The sequence below is a fragment of the Falco peregrinus genome, chromosome 3 (genome assembly GCF_023634155.1).
Source record: "Falco peregrinus isolate bFalPer1 chromosome 3, bFalPer1.pri, whole genome shotgun sequence".
NCBI classification, from domain to species: domain Eukaryota; kingdom Metazoa; phylum Chordata; class Aves; order Falconiformes; family Falconidae; genus Falco; species Falco peregrinus.
In genome coordinates this window covers 103,262,012-103,283,523 of record NC_073723.1, presented here as the reverse complement: position 1 = coordinate 103,283,523, position 21,512 = coordinate 103,262,012, and the positions used below count along the sequence as shown (strand labels likewise).

Genomic DNA, 21,512 nt, shown 5'->3' with positions numbered 1-21,512 from the left:
CGGAATGAATGGGAAAGCGCGGCTTTGCACCGTCTCCTTTGCACATATATTGCAGCATCGGGACATGCAAACGCAAATATTAGTTATTTTGAACTTCATCACATAGACTTGGGCCTGCCTTAGAAAAACAGCTCTGAGCAAGGTAAAAGAGTGAATGCACTTTTTCTTCTCTCCTCACTTTCATGGCCAGGATGGAGGTGACGCATTTAGAACTGCCTGATTTATTACAAATGTCTGTAAATAATATTTTTGTGTACAGCTGTCCTACTGTGAAAGGAATGCTGCTGAGGGACTAGCCCTGGCGATTGTTTTAACGTCCAAAAATCCTTTCATTTTAACGTATGGAAAGAAGTGCAACGTGAAGGCTGCAGCACAAATAGCACAGCGGATTTGGCAGATCTTTCTGTAGGAAACAATTAGCAGATCTACCCTTTGTTTCTTCCTGCATTTTAAATTGTGACGCTGGAAAAGGAATTCCTTTAATTGGTATTGCCACATTCGGCTGGGGGGAGAGAAGGAGCAGCCAGACCGTGCTCGAGTCTCCTTAACGATGCCTTTCAAGAGTGCCAGAATTGAAGCAGACTTCTCTGGAGGACTGGAGATCACTTCACAATTTATCCAACAGATGCTTCCCCCGAGCTGTCAGCAGAAAAAACCTGACTGGAATCTGGCGAGCCAGGGCTCAGCCCTCGCTGGGGAGCAGCTCCTTTATCTCCAGCCCCCTCCCCACACAGACCCTGCAGCACCACAACACCCTCCGCTTCCCAATTAATTCAATCAATCGGTTGTAGAAGTAACACAATGCCAACACTTTTTTGCAAAGCCTAGGAACTCCTTTGTAAGGGGATTGTTCATGGGTTTGGGTTTTTTTTAACTCTACAGACATCCAGACTAGTAGTTAACATGTGTTCAATTTGCCTTTGTAAACGGATTACCAGAAGTTCAGGTTTTTTGCTATGTTTAATTTCTGCTTTGCAAGACGAATGATCTGATTCAGGTTTCTGGTTTTTATTTCCTGCCGATACTTCAGTAAAATTCAAAACGACTCCATCTCTAGCTAATCTTTCAATTACTTCACGCAGCACTGCCTTTATGCGCTTTTGAAATTTTTATGATGACAAAGAGAGTTTGTTCAGAAATATTTTAAATGCTGTAATCTAAACTATTAGGAAAACGAAAATCCTGAGCTGTGGCTCATCTTTGGAAGCTAGTAAGAACAATACGGGTTTCGCTCCAAGAAATTCCCTTGAGACTGTCCAGACCATCGCTGCTCTGCGACTGAGGGGAAGGAAAGGAGAGGGAAGAAGTAGGGGATAGACAACTCATTAACAGCTAGTGACATTTCATTTAACAAAAACACAGGGAGGAAAAGTTGTTATGAAGAAAAGACAGAAAAAAAAAAAAGAAAAAGACAATTCCTCATATTACGTCTGGTGAACCAAGAGGGAAATCTCAACGCCCACGGACTGGGACCAGCTCCAGGAGGAAAACCTTAGACCACTACGTCAACCTCTTACAGTAAACATGTTTTGCAGGTTTATACAGTTCAGCTGAAATTAAAAAAAATAAAATACAAAAAAAGCTCGAGAAGAAGGAATAATGGCTCCAGAATGGCTTGCGGGAGCCGGAAGCATCAAGACAATCTGCCTACGCCAGAGAAAACGGTTTTGCCCACAGTGCCCATACGCCGGGACCCCGGCGAGCAGGCGGGATGCCACCTCCCATCAGCGTGCGCTGGAGGAGTGAGGGCTGCTCGACCACAAAAGTTTCCATTGTACGCCTGCCACATCTGCAGCAGCCTGCCCCGTCCGGGCCCGAGGCAACTCCCTCCTGGCCCCCCGCCAACCCAAGTACACCAGAGCAATTTATACCTTTCCAAAATGCAAATAATTCAAATTACAGACATAACACAAAGCTGAAGCAGACACATTTCAGGCATTCCCGTTAAAGTTTACTCTCTGGAATTACCGTACCCAAATGGGTAGTTGTTGGGGGCTGGGGGGGGAGGGCGGGAGATGGAGGAAGGAGAGGAAGGAGAGGAGGCGGCAGGGAGGAAAAGGGAGAAAACGGCTTTTCCAAAGGTCTTATTTCACTCCCTTTCATTTCGCTATTTACTTTTACCAAGTTGTAAGTTAGAAGTGTCTTCTCCAAACCAAATGCCTGGCTTTATTTTGGTGTTTTGAAGATTTATAGTCTAATATTTTGAACAGAAAGCCATCCCTTTATATAGCTGAAAAGTTGTGTCAAGATATTACCCTGGGTTTCTTTTATTTTGTGGGTTGGGTTTTGTTGCCTTTTTTTTTTTACAAAAAATAAAACCAAAACATCCACATGCAGAACTGCAAGGGCTTCTCCCCAGCGGAGTGCCCTACTCCCCTGGTGCCAGCACCAGCAGCAGCGGTCAACCCGACCAAGCCACCGCTTCGCCTGGGGACCTGTGCCAAGGGCTGGAAGAGGGACCCTTGAATCCCTCCTCTGCCTCTTCCTCCTCGTCCTTGGCAGTGCAGGATGCAGCGGTGCCGGGGCAGCCAGGAGCCCCGCTGTGCTCCGGCTCTGTGCCCGCGCTGCACGGACAGGTGGCCCCCGGCACTGTTGCCGGCTGAAGCCACCAGGTTTGCCAGGCAGGCTGACATTTACAGCCTGGGCGCTGCTATTTATAGCCCCCCCTGCTTCGGGTGCGCCTCGCCACCAGCCGCTTCAGCCCTTCAGTCTTTTTGGGGTGGTGACACTCGGAGCACCTGGGATTGTTCATGACAAAAATACCGTGAAGCTCCCACGTTCTGTGGGGTGGATTTTCAGCTTTGCGAAGCATAAACACCCTGTTTTAACGTGCGGCGGCTGAGCAGTGAATGGGCCTTTGTAGTCTGCTCTTATCAGCCGCTCGCTCCGGTGCTGGAGGAAACTGCACACAAGTCCAGAAGTAAAAATACTCTAATTCATCAGGGAATTCCCTGCAGTATGAGTCACTGAACGGCTTCCCCACCACACCCAGCTACAAGATTTCCACATAAAAAGGCACTGTAGAGGCCTGCTTTAACACAGAAGCAGCCCTAAAAAGGGGTTGTATAAATCTAGCGGCATTGGTTACTCATGCAGAAAGCCTAGTGGATCACAACGTATGGATTTTCTTCAGGGAAGAGCAATGCAAAGGACTCTAAAGACCTTCCAAAGACATTTTTCTACTAACCTCCCTCCCCTCACTGTCCATCAGGACAGATCCCCCAGGGTCTGCAGGGCTGCTTTCACCTCCACACCCCAGGGAACACTGCAAGCACAGTGCCAGGGGTTCACAGATGTCAAACCACCAGTGTAACGTCCCTTATAGACCGATGGATGACAGAAAGAGGAAAGAATATATGGTACCAAAAAGACCCCACAAGCCTAGGAACTCAGGAGGGTACAACATCTGGCAACCACTCAAACCTTGCCTCCATGAAACGGGCATAACGGGAGCGTTCAGATACATTTAAGCGATTTCATTTTACTACAGGAGGTTAAAACATTCTATATTCTTTAGCAGTCCTGTGTTCGCTTGAGATATGAGAAGAATAGATGTTATCTAGGATTTCACTGCCTGTACACAGTGTACATTATATACCCTTCCAGCCTGCAGCTCAACAGTCTGACTGCACTGGCTGGACAGTAAATCTGTATTTATATTCATATATTGCAAGTAAGATGGTGAAACTAGCTCTACCCTCCCAAAGCAACCCACTACTTGATTAATATCTTGTGAGATTACCCTAATCAATAACGCCTATATGACATCCCAGATTACTTCAACACATCCGCAACAGGCAGGGCACAGATGCAATGCTGAGTGATTATGCAGCATCATTTTGAGGTGCTCTGCAAAGGCTGCCTACCTCCCTATGCAGCCCTGTTAGTGCACACTCAAATCCCTTAGGGATGAAGGATTTGCAAGTTTTCAATTTGCACCCCAGCCCCTTTTCCCTGGAAGTACACTTGCAGTGCTGCGATGACTGGGCTGTGAATGGATGGCAAGGATGGGATCCGAGCCAGAGGAGAGGATGAAGGCCAAGGCAAAGCCTTGTCATTCAGACTTCAGAGTCATCCAGCCCTGCACAGATGCTATCAGCTTCCAGATGAAGGGCAAATTGGGCCAGGTCTGCGCCTGGCATGGCAACAAAAGCGGCGAGGAGGCAGGTCTGTGGCTTGGAGGAGAGCACTCCCCACACCAGCGCCGGGCACGACCCACAGGCACTGTGTCACCCACCAGCAGATGTGCAGATGGTGCAGACGTGCAGATGTGCAGATGTGCAGACGTGCAGATGATGTGCATGGGCATGGGTGTGCTAGTGCCCCATTTCTCTCCAGGGGCAGCAGCCTTTCAAAGCCAGGGGTGCCACCAGGAACCGGGGCACCCTCCTAGGTTGGTCTTGTGGGCGTCTTTGCTGTGAACATCTCCCCAGCTGGGTACCAGCAAGACAAATAATAATCTATTCTGTGGAAGCCTATGCCCATGTTTACACACCAGTGTATGTTTTAAAGACTTTTACAAGGGATGGGCTATAATGGTGAACCAGCACCAGCCAAGCAGTCTGCCAGGGGATGCATAGGGGAGATGGGGCAGGAAAAGAGCAAGAAAACAACCAGAAATGTGGAGGGAGTGAGGAGTAAGTGCCTGCAATGTAGCGGCTGGGACCTTTCTTTCGACAGCCTCTGTGGCACTTCGCCATCCTGAGATCTGCCACTTCTGAGGGCTCTGTCAGGAGCAGGATGCCCCCCGGCCGTGGGAGTGCCCCGCACCTCCTCCCCACCTGCCTCTCTGGCTGCTGGATTTCCCCTCTGCTCTTCCATGACTTTTGCTAAGAGACCACACGGCTGGTCTGATTTTTGCCTACAGGATTTCCCTCCTTCTTGCCAGGAAGACCTCCAGCCATTCCCCTGGCCCCCTCACAGCCCACCGTCCTGCTACAGAGACCTCCTCGAGCCCTGCACGTAGCCGGCCACGCACGGCAGGGCTCACGCATAACTGACCTACGTGTTATTTCCACATCAAAGCTGCTGCATTTGTTTGTGCCTCCTCATCAGCACTTTTGCAGCATATGGATTTTGTCTGCTCCTTCAGCTAATGTTTTTGGAGTACTGAGGTTAATATCATGTAGACTTAGGCGCGCCTGTCACGCGTGTGCTGTTCTCAGTTATTTTCTCTCTTTTTCACCTCACATTAACAATAAAAGAGCCATGCATCAACCAGGTGATAAAAATCCAGTAGAAACTGTATCATATAGTACTTTGGCACCTGTGCCAGATGCGCGCTTCCTTGCTGGCTGCTCGGCTGGGCAAGCCAAAAGGCGAGGGACACACTTTGTCTGAACGGTGAGTCTTCTGAGCAGCTTTTACCACAGTACGTCTAACAGACTTAATTATCCTGAGTTCAAGTGTTTGCAAATGAACTGTAATTTTAGCCCAGGTAATTAAAAGGAGGCACTGTGCTGACAACTGATGCGGGTTCATTTTGAGCCAAAACCATTGGAATGATGTGCCAGATCCTATTTTCAGCAGAATGGAAGCTGGTTATGCAATTTGTGCTCTCTGGCATCTCCCCCTATTCAAATTACCGTTGGTCTGAGGGTTTTATTTAATAACTCTCAGTAATTCCAGGTCTAGGACACTCACCTTCCAAGTAAAACTTCAGTCTGACATCCCTGCAACACCCCTCTAGAGCAGGCAGCCTCATCCAAGCACACCCAGCAGAGCCACTCACCAGCAGTCATGACAATACTTCACTCTGTTCTTGGTTCCACTCATATGGTCATCTCCTTGTCTTACCAATCTCACTTCCCTCTGGGAACCTCTTGTAGGCTGAACCTGTGACTTCACAGCTGAAACTGAGTAAAATATTCCTGGTCCATCTTTTTCAGTCTAATCTGTTTCATATTTTCTCAGAGACTATTGGAGAAACAAACCTCACAGCCAGTTTAAACCCAGTTCCAAATTTTCCTTCCATGAACAATTCTTTTCCTCTACTACTTCTGTGCTTGATGCCAACACCACCACCTGTACTGTAGCTACTCCTACTTCTTTCTCATCTTAAGACGCAAGTTTGATCCAAATGCTTCCAATTCTTCCTTCCTGATTATTTTTTAAGACACAAACTCTTCATTTTATCTACATAGCCACAACTTCTCATCTTCCAGAGACATCCCAGTATGGCAACCCCTCCTGACTTTTCAGCAGAGTCTAAACAGTAAGCTTTTGAATGGCATTTTCATCCTTTCCATCTCGTTGTCCCCATCACGCCCCTTTTCTTGTTTCTTTTTTCCAAGATGGCCAGGCTCAATCTTAGAGATCCCTCCTCCTCGCCTCTGATTATCTGCCTTGACATCAGCTTCCCCACAACCAGGCACACTTTGGACATCTCTTATCTCTCTGTTCCTCTCTTCAATGTCATTGGACTTTTGAAGGTGTAATCTTACTCCCTCAACAGACCTAAAAGGAACATGTTCCTCTCCCCTCATCTCTCCTCACTTTCCTGAAAGATGCCCACCTGCGCCATGAACCAACTCTTAGTGATGTCAGGGAAGTAACAGGAGACGATGAGCTGTGCTTTCCTGAAAGATGTAAGCAACTGCTCCCCAAAACTGAGTACTTTGGAGGTATCCCCTTATATCATAAGGTTTTGGCAGTGGTGGGGCTGCAGGGGTGGCCTCTGTGAGATGCCAGAAGCTGCCCCACGTCACACAGTCAGCTCCAGCTGGCTCCAAGTTGGACCTGCCACTGGCCAAAGCTGGTGGCACCTCTCTGACAACACATTTAAGAAGGAGTAAAGAGCGCTGCGCAGCAGCTGTGGGAGCGGAGTGACGATATGTGACAGAGCGGCAGGTCAGTGCAGAAGGGTGCAGAGGAGGCTCCAGGTGCCAGAGCAGAGGCTCCCCAGCAGCCCCTGGAGAAGACCATGGTGAGGCGGGCTGGCCCAGTGGGCTCCTGGCTGGTGCTGTGGTCTGTGCAGAGGAGCCCGCGCAGGAGGAGGTGTTTCTGGCAGGAACTGTGGCCATGAGGGACCCCTGATGGAGCAGCCTGTTCCTGAAGGACTGAACCCCATGGAGAGGACTGACACTGGCGCAGTTCACAAAGGACTGCCTCCCATGGGAGGGAGTAATGCTGGAACCGCAGCCCCTGCTCCCCGTCCCCCTGCACCAGCCGAGGGGAGGAGGGAGAAGTTGGGAATGAAGGAGTGAAGTTGAGCTTGGGATGGGAGGAGAGGGTAAAGGTGTGTTTTATTTTTGCCTCTGTTTCTCACTGTCCTACTCTATTTTTAATTGGCAATAAATTACTTCCTCCAAGTGGAGCCCGCTTTGCCTGTGGCAGTAACTGGCATCTCCCTGTCTTTACCTTGACCACTGAAGCTTTTCCATCTGATTTTCTCCCCCCTGCCCTGCTGAGGGGCTGTGAGCAAGTGGCTTGGTGGGCACCTGGCAGCCAGCCAAGGCCAACCCACCGCACTCCCTTCCTCTCCTGTCTTCAGGCACGGACTTCTGTTGGCATCACACTCTCAGCCTTCTGGTAAGGGCTGTGAATTCCTGTGTGTTTGGACAGAGGGCCCTGCTGGAACCGTAACAGTAAAAACTATCTGGAATCTTGGGCTAGTTATAAAAGTTCAGAGACAAAGTTTTGATTGCACAGATACAGCTGCTTGAAGCCACTCAGTCTGGAAAAAGACAGGAAAGAATAAACTCCAAGCACCCAGTCACAGTTTCTGTAATAATTACAAATTTACAGGATTACTCAGACAAGTGACTTTTAACTGGAGACCATATGGTCATTCCTTCTTTCTCTTGTCGTCCACAATAAGTATCTCTGATTGATTGATCTCGTTCTTCACCGTAAGAGCAACACCCTGGATGAGGCTTGCTGCCACCAATACCACCTCATGCGTATGGCTGCTGTCCCGCTCTGTCTTCACCATTCCCCAGACTAAACAGCCAGGAAAAACTGACACGTGCTGACATTTCCTACAAGCTACATCACTGCTCCTGGGTGCGCGTGAAAGGGTTCCACCATCAAATGACTCCTTCATTTGATGACACTATTTGCCCAAGGATATCTATTTCTGGGCAGTGGCCAAACCCCCTTCAGCTATCAATACATCTCTAGGAAATAGGTTCAAGTGACCTTCACGTGAACTGCATGCTCCCAACTTGTATGCCTTTGAAGTTTCCAGTTTATCTAGTTTCCAGAATTTTTAACCTCACTGCACATGAGTCAGCGTGCAACTGCTCACTGCCAACTGGAATGTGCGTCCTGAACTTGGATAAACAGACAGATAAAGACAAAATTATGTAGTATCTATCCATCTGACTAGAGGGGGAAAGGGAGTTTTGCCACTGGCTTATTTATTATGTGAGCTACATTCTGATTACCAGCGTGAAACATGACCCCTTTTTGGCCAGCTGCCCCCCAAACTGTGACTGCTACTGGCAATGGAAAGATAAATGGAAAGATCTCTGAGAATGTAAGATCTTTTACCAAATGGAGCTCTGCCAAGACTCAGGTCACCCGTCTCCCCATCACATCACATCACGTCAAAACAGACTCCAAACCCTGAGTTCCAAAGAGTAGCTGAGTCAAACCAAAAAGCCCACACGCTTCCCCAGCACATCCGTTCCGTCCACATGCCACGCAAATGGTTCGTCAAAATATCATTTTCCAGAACTTTTTGTAAGTTCTCCCGCAGCTGAAACACTGCACTGGAGTCACCTGCCGTACAAAGCAACTTTTGCTCACAGAACATACAGGAAACAGAACTGAAGTTCTCTGACTGACATTTTTACCTTAAAGCAGCAACTGAGTGGTTCTAATCTTTGCCAGAGACAGTGAAATTTGAGAGGAACAAAAAGACTTGTGAAATGCTTGAGTGGACACTTAAATTCATCCAGCTTCCTTCTTTTCCATATCACATTTACCTTGTGCAAACATGCGGCTGACCAGCCTTGACTGCATGCCTAATGGGAGGCAAACTGTAAGTTTTCCCATCTGAAATACTTACAGAAAAGCATGATTTCCTTTGGCATATACACCAAAAAATTTGGTGATTTCACCCAGCTATCTTTCATCTGTTCTAGTATAACTATTACCATGCCACGTCAGCGCCTTCATGTTCTAAGAGCAAAACCTGTTCCAGCAGGGAAGAGGAACAGTTTTGACAGAAAAATCCATTTAACAAAATGAAAACAAACAGCAGAATGAACAGTTAAAAGCAATAGCTAAATCTGAAAAACTATTTGGATTCTTTGAAAATAATCAAAAAGGGAAAAATCCCTGGAGGAATTGTTGCTTAGGTGCTGTTTAATTCTTTGTCTTTCAGGAACTAGAGTTTCAAAGGCTTTGGGCACAACAGCTGAGGGTGTTATGCAATTAGGTTACAGGGCATGTAGGTGCTAGGATCACTGTTGGTTTGCAGTCTGAGTAATTAACAACAGGTTCAAAAGCACTGAAGTCTGCAAGCCTGGAGTTACTCGGAGATAACAGCACTACAAATTGTGAGCTCTATTAATGTCTGTCACAGAGTGCTGCATCTCCAGGGAGGGATGCCTGTCCCAAGGAAGCTCGGATGTGGGCCTTGGACCAGGACAAAACGGCCCTCGGCATTAACAGCCCAGAATCAAAATTTCAAAGTCAGTGTTATTTGAGAGACTAACCCTGTAGTGAAGTTGGGTGACACATTTCTGCCTTTTCGCTCTTTAAAACTCTTGCCTTGAGCTCCGGTCACTAAGCACAAAACCAAAGAAAAGGGGCTGGAGCTCTAACTTAACTAGTGGAAACTCAACTGAATGATAATTAGCAATAATACACCACATATCCATTCCTTCCCATAGATTGCAACTCCCTAATAATGCAGATTTCAGTCAGTTTAACCTGATCTCTTAGGTATGTCTAGACTTGGCCAAATCCGTGAAGTGCAGAAATACTTGAGCTAGTTCCAGTGCCAAAATTGTTCTAGCTACAGGAGCAAGGAGCGATTTCTGAGCAAGGAGGGATTTTTGGGGTAGATTAACTCTTTCAGATCTTAGCATGACACTCCTTCTAAATCCCGAAACATCCCGGGCCACTCTGCAACTTCCTAGAGCGTGCCAGGGAGACTATATCCCTAGCTCTCCCGCGTTCTGGTGCTTGGGATATTGGCTTTGAGTTTCATCAGTGAACTTTCACTCATCAATTACAGGAAACATTTTGTGAACCAAGTGAAGAGAAACTAGGATTTTTCCACTGCAATTCATTTCTATAAATTACTAATCATAATCTGATACACTAGAAGCCAGCAGTCTGGCCATTTCTGTTAGGCTTTTGTGCTGCTTTGTGTTCATTACCTTCAAAACACTAGCTTGGAAAACAAATACACAGTGTTTGCAGAAGTTGTTACCAAAAAAAGGCAGCTGATGGATATATAGTCCTTAAAATATACTCTCCAAACACCTCTGCGCTTTCTGAACTTCCCTCAAGATTTTTGTTGCCTGGTACATTTATAATCTAGAATTGAAATAAAAAGTTTTTTAAAGGTAACTAAATAAAACCAGTGTCTTTTAGGATAATTCTTGCAGATGTGCGTGTTGGGAAGGATCTTGTCCCTCCTAGTCAGACACCCCCTCCCAGAGCCAACAAACATCAGCTACATTTCACCTGCTTCTGTAATGACAATGCACACTTTGCCTTCGAAGTGAATGCCAGCATTCAGACACCAAGGGCCCTTGCTTGTAAGTTGCAGACTTTTTTATATTTTACAAAGTACTAATTCTTCTGACAAAAACCAGATTGCTACTGGACATCCTAAACCTAGCACCCAACAGTCACAACACGCAGGCTCACAAGACCCTTCTGAAACCAGGGAAAGTGTGACTATGAAGAGAGGCAGAAAGTGAAAAATAATAAAAACAATTATTATTGTAATTTGTAAGAGACAAAGTCATTATGGGACTCTGAGTCTGATGAAATTCTGAGAGTGAACTGCTCAAAGCACATTCAGCACACACAGTTTTACTACCACTAGGTTTCTTGGACGGTCATTTTATATCATCATTCATCACTGGAAAATACGGTCTGATGTGCAAGCAATAAAACATTGACCAAAATCCCGTAAAATAAGGACTCATTTCAACACATGAGAACTTTTTTACAGTACTGTAAAAGGCTTGAGCAAATTTTAGTCCACTTCTGAACAGACTCATTATTTATCCAAAGGGGTGCCTTCTGCCCCAGCGCTGGACCACACCAGGAGGGCTTCTCCTCACAGAGGAGGTCCTCACAGTGCTCCTCCCATGGTCTCCTCAGGGTGCCCTGCCTTCATCCCTCCACTGCCTCCTCTGCGAGATGCGGCATCCCAGGACTGCGAAGTGTGTTTTGCTCTGTTTCATCTAAAGCAGCCAGGAACGGGTTAAGCTGAGCACGGAGCTGCTGCCTCCCCTGCTGAAGGATTGATTTGATCATTCTTCAGGGATTCCCTCTCGTATGAGTCACTGCTCAGACTGACTCCCCACGCAGGGAGGCCAGGATAATGCCATTCCTCCAGAGACTACAACAGCTGAGGGCTAGCCCTGAAGACGAGAGCTTGAGACTCATGCTTGGAAAAACATTCAGTGGACCACAATGCACTTGGCAGACTTAAAGAAATTATTCAGACAGAAGGGGATGAAAAAATAAAAGGCAAACAAAAAGTGTTCTGAAACTCTTTGCGTTAACCAATTAAGTATGCAGACTAGCATGAATTAGATGAGCTCCCGGAGACTGCCTCCCAGCCTGGGGACTCTGCCTGAGTGAGGGCTGAAGGGATGAGCTCATGTAGTAAAATATTAAAAGTTGATATAAAAGATACGTTCTCTTTATAAGTGCAGCAATCCCTGTGATCTATTGCTTTGTAATAGCTGTGTTTGGCTGCTACCCACTGGGAACATGATTAACATTCAAATTCAAAAACAAAAGCAGTAACAGCAGCAAAACTAATGAACTTCTCCAGCTAATCACAGAAGTTCATAACCAGCTTCCTAAGAGAAAGAGGAACTGTGCTGGTGTTCCCTCTCCCAACCTACTTTCACAGATAACACCTCACCAATTTACACAAGCGAAGGCTGGTAATGCCTGTTTGTCTGCGTTAAATACAGCGACTCGACTCAGAAACGGGACCGGAGCAGCCTGCCACGACGGCGATGATGCACCGCGCTCGTCTGTGCCACTGCACGGAGCTCGTCAGGTAAAACAGCCCGCAACCGGCCACAGAATCCCACAGGCCCCTCAGCCCAGCCCAGCCCAGCCCAGCTCAGCCCGAGCTTCGCTTTTCCCGCACCATTCCAGCAACGCGGCTGCCGCTCCCGGAGATGCTCAGCACTCCCGAGCTGCCAGGCTCCCGCTGCAGCTGCCTCCCCCGGGCAGCACTGCCCAGCCACTGGCCACTGCACAGCCCCGCCGCGGCGCTGCCAGACCAAGCAGGGCAGCTTCGGATCACTGCCTTCAATGCCGACCTGAGGATCCTGACTACTCTTCAATGGCAGCAGCTCCCTGCCTGATGCCCGCGGTGCCACCCTGACCCCGTGCCAGGGGGAGGGTGCAGGGGGATCCCTGGTAGCACTTTCATGTAGGAGGACACTCCTGCACTGGTTGGTCCCACCAGCACATGCACCCAAGAAGCTCACCACAGGAGTTTTTCAGGGTGACAGGCAAGGCCTTCTGACCATTTTCATCCTCCTCAGCATACCCGGTGTGCAGCAGTACACTCCTTCATCTCTCACAATGTTTAAAAAATGTTGCTTACATAAATGATTTTCTGTCTATAGGCTGTCTTTGTGCAGCCTCAAATTCCTTTTGCTCCAGGGAGGTATCTGCCTGGATAAGAAGTACAAGGCTGGCCCTGTTCTGCACTTTCGTAATTCAGGGCTACACAGCGAGCATCCTGCTTCTGGCGTACTTAACGCTAAGGGGGACCGTGTCCCGATCTACGCTGTGGTACCTGCTGCTGGGCGAGTAGCATCACCATCGTAACCCTTTGGGACATGGTACTTCCCAATTTGTCCAACTCAATAAAGGAAAAGGGGAGAAAATAAGTATGAAGGACAGCACCCCTTAATGCGATTTCCCTCCTGTAATGAGACAGATCAAGGACTTTGCTCCTGACGTGTCACACTAACCCACTTCTGTGCAGCAAAGGAAATTTGAATGTAGACAGTCACATTCCTCCCTCCTGTCACACTATGCAGCGAGCAGAGGTCATTTTTTCTAAATTGCAATACCACATTTTTTCCTTTTTTTTAAAACTTACTTAAGAAACAAAAAGGGTGCTTTCTGCTCATCTTGTGGCCACAGCCCGACCACGTGCAGTGCAGCACTTGGGGGTCACGGGAACGGCACTGACTGGCTCCCGCCAAGCAGCCAGGGCATTACCCCCACCCCACATGCACTTTTGGTGACTTAAACCTCACCAACACAGGACTCTACCAGGGAACTTCAGGGAAGTTTGCTCTTCCCCTGAGTCTGGAGACTTGGATGTCTTTGCCTTTAAAGCCTACTCTGCTTGCCCCACTGTCACTTGCCTTGTCCCAGCACCCTGTGCCACCCATGGTGCCCTGGCTGGGAGCACGGCATGGGAACCCCGTGGGCACAGAGGGTTAAACAGCGCAGTGTCAAAGCTGGAGGCCCAAGACTGTTTAAAGTTCAAGGGGGGGGGGGGGGGGGGGGGTAGCTGGCAGCTGAGGAATCCATGGCCTGTGCCAGCGCCACGGAAACCCTTTCCAAAACAAGGCTCAAAACTACCCTTCACGATCTCGTTTCAGAGCCTGACTTTGACTCACAGCGCCGCTCCCAGCACCTCTTCCCGCAGGGGCATTTGCACATGTTACGGGTGCATTGTCACTCGGTGACCCGCCACCCAGCAGACATCCCACCGCTCCTGCAGGCACCTCCCTTCCCCACCCCAGCACCCACTCTGCACTGCTCGCCCTGCTCCAGCCTGGTGCTGGACCTTCCCCAGGAGGACTGGTCCCATCACCAAAACACTGCAGGAGCTGTGCCGGGTGACAGAGCGGTCCCATTCGATCCTCAGTGTAAACCAGAAACATATCCCTCAAACGCAGGCGGTGCCTGGCGATGCCACCAAGACAGAGGTGGCACAGGTACACACGCCCGTCCCACCAGCCCTACTGCCTCCACAGACTACAGAGAAGTCTAACAAGATGCACCACCTTGCAGGTTTTACCGGGACATGCCAGCAGAGGCTTCAACCCCCTTTCACAGCTCCTGCCCCACACAGCCACGTTTGTTACAAGCACAAATGCCAAACGTTGTCTTTCAATGCCACTATTGTCTACCTGTAACTACACCTGCCACAGCGCCAAACCTCAGCGTCAGGCACGGCTCAGATCACTTTCACAGCTTTGCCCGCTGACATGGAAAACAGATTACATGCAGAAGAAAATGTCATTACCGCATTTACGCTTTCATCATTTGGCAGAGATTTTAAAACAGGGGAAAAAAGGCAGACCGGAGTCTAGATTGAAAAGACATACCTGGTGCTTTCTCCACAAAGATGACTTTGGAGTCTTGCAGAAAGTTATGGCCGGTCAGTATCATTTTTTTCCCTCCAATAACAGGAAAGCTGTCAGTACTTTGCTTCTCCACCAGAGGCAGTTCTTGGGCAGATCTTTGAGCTGCAGAGTTATAAGGAAGATAGACAGAAAAAAAAAAAAAAAAGTGCAACCACAAACACACATACACACAAAGAAGTAAATACTGCATTAGTGAATAACTTAACTCTTACCCTCATTAGATAAGCTGAGTTTGATATAGAAATAGAGAAAGGTCAGAAGGTTTGCAGGAAACATGGTTGGTTTTCAAGCGCCTTGACTGTAAACAACAGGGTTATCAAACACAGCAGCACGGAGCTGAAAGGCTCACAGAGAACAAGCTGTTCAAAACTCTGCTTGAGCTGCACTGGATCCAAAAGTGTGTTTTCCTTGAAACTCGTTTATTTTAAATTTTTCTGCTATCTATAACATATATGCTGTGTGCTTACAAGGCACACATGACAAGACAACCATCCATGTCCAAACTCTGTTCCAGTCACTGTACTGTATTGTCAGTTCTGGAAAGTGTCCTGCAGCAGCCATGGGCCTCGTGGCACAGCAGAAGCACTTACAGCATGCCCCTCCACCCACACCCCAGTGCCAAAGCACAAGGGGACCCATGCAAACAGAATCCGGTGTTCTCATGGCACATATTTTATACCCCCCAACTGGGACACGGAGTGAGTGTGGCTGTGCTTCAAGGGATGATGTGACATTTTCTCCAGATTACATGGTTCCTCCTGGTGTCACATGCTCTAAGAGATGCACAAAGTTTTTGGCACCAGCTGATTTCACATTCTGCACTGGAAATAGCACTAGCACTTATTTTTTCTCCTGTTTTCCGCTCCTTTCAGGATGCACGTACCACACTTCTGCTCATTACACAACCCTCAAAACTGCAGTTCACTGACACAGATCCAGTTGGCTTCATATTTAGTGGCTTCCTGAGCTCAGCACCTTTGCACAGACCAGTTCGGGATGCATTCAAATTGTGCCTTATCCTGCTATATAGCAGCTGAAAAGCCCTAGTCAACTTCAGTAGGAGTGGGATGAAACCATGACTCCTCACACTTTTTGTTTCGCCTGTTAGCCTAGAACTTGCCCTTGAATAAGAAACAACGGGGAAATTATTCATCCCATTCATATCTCCTGGACAGGAGACCAGGCTTTATGCCAGTCTACCTGCTGTAGGTAAGAAGGCTCTGCTATTCTTCATCAGTATCACAGGCTTACCTTAACCTAACGCCCTGCCCACTGCCAACGCTCGTCCGTCTATTTAAATGACAGGCAGGGAAGGAGGGAAGCAACAGCACTGCCCCTTCCTACAGCTTCTGCCTCTCCTGCGCTCGGACTGCCCTAGTGGGAGGGTGGAGCGGTGTCACCGGTCTGGAGCCAGTGACACTGCCTTTGCAGGAGGAATGCAGGGATGCTCCCTCCTGCACCCTCCCAACTACTGATCCCTGATACAGCACCGTGCCACCAAGAGATCGAATGCTGACACGCTCAGGGACCTGCCAGCCACACTGTGCAGACTCCAGCCGGCAATGACGCAGGGACAAGCGTAGACACAACCCTCCAGCATGCACGGAGCTAGGGATGGTCAAGCCTTCCTCCCCATCCTCGCTGCTCCCCACCCCCGCAGCTCAACACCCACATACCTGCTGGATTGTAAGTTACTCCCTACCCTGTCAGCATCAGACAGATCCACTTTGTGGAATCCAACAAAACATTAAAAAACTGTTTCAGTCCACCCAGATGACCAAACTAGCATTGGAAGCTAGGCTGAAATTCCATTTCCACCACTTAGGCTGGAGCGTTAAAGCTCCGTGAAGCAAACAGGCTTGGTTTTGTGTGTGGGAGGCTGAGGAGGCTCACGGAGCAAGAATGATGCAGCCTTTGGAGGGTGCCCCGGTGTATCTGATAAAACTCAGCCTGTTCAATCAAAGAGACCCCAGTGCGGAAACCTGGTTTCTGGAGGCTTTCTGAAGCCGCAGGGAGCTTGTGCCAGTGTGGCAGCTCTAGTACACTGCTAGGTCCTCATCAAAGGGTTTGGGGTTTTGTTTGCTGGTTTTTGCTTTACGACGGAGAGACAGAGGGTGAATAGGACATGATAGCTGTTTTCGAAAACTCCTACAGCAGCTACCTGTATGACAGGGAGTAGCCAAAAAAAAAAAACCCAAACCCTCCCTTGTCATTCCCAGGTCTACTATTACTCCAATTCTGTTTTAAGCACAATCTTTCCTATAGAAATCAATGCACGCAGCTACACATTTTTTCTAAGACATGGATATTTTGTCTTCAGTATAAACCACCTGCTTTTGGAAAGCAAATTAAGGTTCACTGACTAGAAGGCAAAGCAAAACCAATGTATAGCACATCAGTGGCACAATACCCAGCGCAAGAAGGATGTTGCTACTTACAGCACTCAATGGGGTTGGAGGCTACTTGCAAGGAGAGGGTCCTGCCGTTGGCCTGTGGGATGTGAACCCTGAAGACCAGCCGCACGCGTGTGTTCTTGCGACCGATGTCTGTCTCTCCCTTGCGCAGCTCGATGTCAGAGTTTCGGAGCTTTAATATCCCGGCACAGTCGATGCTATCCAAAAGGAAACACAGAGCAGTCCGTTTCAAGCAGACCTCAGGAAGACATGACCATGCGGCATCTTCCCTCTCTCCTGTACATCCTTCTTAAAAATCTGAGTCGGACATGACCCAATGACCAGGCTGAGCTCAGCAGACTTTGTTAAGCGTAGTGCTTGTATCCACAAGTAGCTGAATTGGGGCTATCTGTAGCTAACAGCTGCTGTTGAGCACACAAATTTAGGACATTACTTCAGTTCCCAGAGGAAGAAAATCTAGAAGATCCTTCCTCCCCAACACATCCTGTAAGGATGGTACTTACAGATTAACCCAAGCCTGAAGAAACAGCGAGACTAGAAACGTCAATGGGATGAGACAGTACCGTGGCAAGTGTTACTAACCCAGAATGAGGGTTACTTATGATTTTGCCTGTTACAAATCATTTGGAGAAAAATCTGACATGATTTTTATTCCAGGGCACAGTCCTGAAAATGCTTATTCATGAGCACAGCTTTCCCTGAGGTCAGTTCTACTGTCAGCATGTTTGGAATTGAATGAGTTGGAAATACTCTCAAGCTGAGCGTTGAGCTGAAGCTCTGCATGAAAGAAACCTAAACTCAGAGTCCTCCCTCCAACATCACGGAAAAACACACTTTTCATCAGACAGAACTACTACTATTTCTAACCTCTCTCTCCTTTTTCTTTAACATTGGTTTTCTCCTGGACGGGTTTACAAATCAGGATTTTTGTCAAAGCAAATTTCAGAGCAAGTTCCCAGAACAAAAGATATATAAACATACATGCTCAAAAAGCCACTGCAAGAATACCTCCGCTTTGGCCACAACTACAAAGCCTACACGGCAATTTCTTCTGGATACTGGTCTCTGGCATGCATTTTATTACGCTGAATATGCATAATTTAATTTTATTTTGCACTCAAAGAGTTTAATTCCTGCCCCAGACCTTTGAAGCTCTGTTCTGAAGCAAAGTGCAAACAAGAACTATGGCAGCACTGTCCTGATCTGCATTTTTTCTGAAGTATGGATTTCAGAATAACAAAGAGGCCCTTGCTGATACAACCAAAGAAACTAATGGAAGTACAAAAGCTTCTCAACAACACATATTAGCTGGGGAAGTCATAAGAAATATGAAACATTTGTACCCATGTCAAAATTCTACACAAAGATCCATAAGGTATGGAAGAAACATTGTGTTTCTCAATGCTGTCCCTCTTACAGCAACACTCGTAAAATAAATTCAAAGTGCTTAACGACAATTAGTTCAGAGCCAGTGAAGTTCAGAGAAGAAACAGCATTTAAACTCAGGCTTGGAAGGTCATGGACATTAAAATCTTAAGTCAACAGGAGCAGGTAAATGTGCAAAAGTCTAAACATGCAGATGAGCTTCAGTGTTTCACTGAATCAAGGCCTGAATACACAAAGTATGTGTGAGAAAAGACCTTGGCTCCAAATTCCAATTCATTGTTAGCGCTACTTGAGGTTTTAGACTCCTGACATGGAAGGCTGATATATGCCAAAGCATTGTTTGTGGTTCTTGAGAGCGCTCTACTACAATCTGGCACACGTCATGAAAATATTCAGCTTGGCTCCCAAACTGTGTGACTACCTTTATTCTAGGGAGAAAGATGATTGAAACAGTAACAACGTTCCTAGATGGCCAAAAACGTGATTCAACCTGGATAAACAGAGGGCCAAATAAGCACCGCGTGGGTACGGACTGGTAAAATCCCAATAACCTCAGTGAAGCCGTGCCAGCCTGCCGCAGGCAGCGCAGGGGGGCAATAATTTTGAGACTCGCCATGGCTTTTAACACAATGCAGTGACAGAGGTCCTCAGGTCTGGAGCCATTGCCCTCAGCCCAGCTGGCAACGCAGCTAAACGCATTCTGGCTCTTCTATTTACATGAGGCACTCCGGGGCATGTTGTACATGACACTGCAAACCAGCCTCTAATAACCGGCGCATGCAGCAGGGCTTCAGGTGCCTGGTACCGCTTCCCACTTCATTAAGGCACAGAAAACTCTATGAATAACAAGGAGCGAAACTGTGATTTTAGTAAGCTCCCTGGGATTTTCCAGTGTTGTTTGCTTGCCTTCCATCTGCCTACCCGCTTATCTTTCTGTCTCCCTATACATACACACTAAGGTGCGTGCATCTCTATATAAATACGACATGTTCGCACTGACACGCAAGCCAGGGGCTGTACGTGCACACCAGCACACAGATTCCTCCCAAGGCAGACACCTGGGTAAGGGTCAGGATGATTTGAACCAAGGGGGAGAGGACTCTGATAAGGGCTAGGATCACTTCAACGAGTGGGGCAGAGAGGATGGGATTAAATAATGCAGAGGGTCTCGCATATGCCATGATATGACAGAGGGGGATATTTGAGCCCTTATATACAATCCTGTAATGAAATTCACCTGTGTGTAATGGACCTATGGGGCACTTCATCGTCACTCAGACTCTACTAATCCAGAGATCCTAAGACGTCCATGCCTGCTTCCCTGCATAGGACTAAATATACCCCACTTTAGTAACTCCAACCTGTAAGGTGTATCACCTTTACTCTTCCTCTTCATTCTAGAAGCTTTGCTTCTAAACAAATGCCATGAAAAATGCTGATTTTTATTACGTAAGAAATAAGAGTAGTTTTATTTGTCTCAAAAAACCACTCGGGTATTTGGAAATGCTCTCTACGAGTTTCCTTTGACATCCAAAGATAAATTTTAATAGGCCCTGTTCCTTGTGCTAGTGCATATAGGAGCAAGAGGTGTCATATTTAGAAACTAAATGCAGGAGCTGAGGTAGGAGATATTTACAGCTTGGTAACTGAGATACTTATTTTAAATAGCAAATAAGCACGTTGGCTGAAACTCTAGAATGAAAGCAATCAGTTGTCATAAATATTTGTGAAGTTCATTTTGCTGTTAAGCTGATGAGGGGCAATTTGTCCTGGCAAAGATGTGAAAACCTACTATTACAGAGAGAATTGGAAAAAAAAAAATGCTAGGAAAATTGTGTACAAACAAAACCCAACGCAGAAGAAATCAAGCGAGGCAACCAAGAGGAAACTGCTAGGATGCTTGGGTCTTACATTGCTCTCATGTTGTTCTCTGGCAGAAGTGGAATTTCCAGGACTTTGGTGTTGGAAAGTATCGTTTCGTGGCTGGTGGTGGAAACGGTCTTCCCAGTGATTCGGTGAACCTGGTAGAAAGCATGGGGTCGCAGCAGGCGGTCGTCTGCAGTCCCAATGAACAGCTGTAGCGTGAGTGGCTCGCTTTCTAAGTAACCGTGTAGCTGGCAAGAGAACAGAAAACGCCCACTGAGCACCATGCACATAAACTGCTAGGAATCAATTAAATTTTTATAAGCAGGAGAGCCTAATTCAAGGAGAGAACTTGCGACAGGTGCTATGTGTTAAGTTTCCCCCTTCCATTTTTCCTGTAACATAATATTGGTACAATAAAAAGGTGCACTCAGAAAATGTCTCATTATCCTAAAGGACCTGAGGCACTTTAGATGGGGCGAGCTTTGGAGTGCTCCCGCTACCTCCACAGAAAGCTCTGCATAAATTCTGCTGCGGCGTTTCGCAAAAAAACACAATGAAGCCAATGTTCCCTCCCAGTACTGAGGGTGGCAAAAACAGACGGGGTTTGCCAGTGGGCAGGACACAACCCACCTATCCCTGAGCCTCCCGGATCGTCCCTCGTGCAGCCACAGGCTGCTGCTCCTCACACATCCCCTCATTAAGTGATTTTTATGCTGGTAAATACCTCCTGGGACAGCATGGGAACAGATCACATATACACGGCGAGTAGCTCACCATGTGTGTCAAATTCTTGTTATAATCGCACAAAAATCTCATTGAAGCTACTGGGCCTGACTTGAACCTCATCCACATTACAGTGACCGCTCTGATGACAAGAGTTATTTCTGCCGCCGGCGGGGGCCGAAGCCGGAGCAGAGCCTGACCTCATCCCCACCCCCTCCTGAAGAAGCTACTCCAGTTTCACGGTGGTGCGAAGGAGACCACGGGTGGAGCTGCCTGGGGACGGCTCCAACCTCAGCTTAACGCTGCTGCCCGACGCTGGGAAACGAGTCTTACAAAAATAGTGACCTTGCAGCAGTCAGCTGCGACGCCTGGTCCCGAGGAGGGGAGGGTGCTGCCCCTGCCAAGAGAGGAGCGTGGCAAGGTGATGATGGCTCCCAGGAGATGCACAGAGGAAGCCTGCATGCTCTGTCGTAGGTTTAGGTTCCTAATCGAACGGTTCAGGTGGGTTTGGCAACAAGTCACCCACCGCCACTAAACCTGACAGATCAAAATTAGACCACTGGCCTTAATT

At 47.6% G+C, this 21,512-nt stretch overlaps 1 protein-coding gene across 9 annotated transcripts in view; it reads right to left on the bottom strand.

The window, feature by feature from the left end:
* NFATC1 (nuclear factor of activated T cells 1) overlaps positions 1 to 21,512 on the bottom strand; it is a 111,930-nt gene that overhangs the window by 47,476 nt on the left and 42,942 nt on the right. For all 9 annotated transcript variants that reach the window (XM_055799502.1, XM_055799503.1, XM_055799506.1 and 6 more), the window contains exons 4-6: positions 20,264 to 20,466; positions 16,991 to 17,163; positions 14,514 to 14,654 (exon numbers count right to left, since the gene is read on the bottom strand). In XM_055799502.1, coding sequence (XP_055655477.1) covers positions 14,514 to 14,654; positions 16,991 to 17,163; positions 20,264 to 20,466 — 517 coding nt within the window. The remainder of the gene's footprint in view (positions 1 to 14,513; positions 14,655 to 16,990; positions 17,164 to 20,263; positions 20,467 to 21,512) is intronic.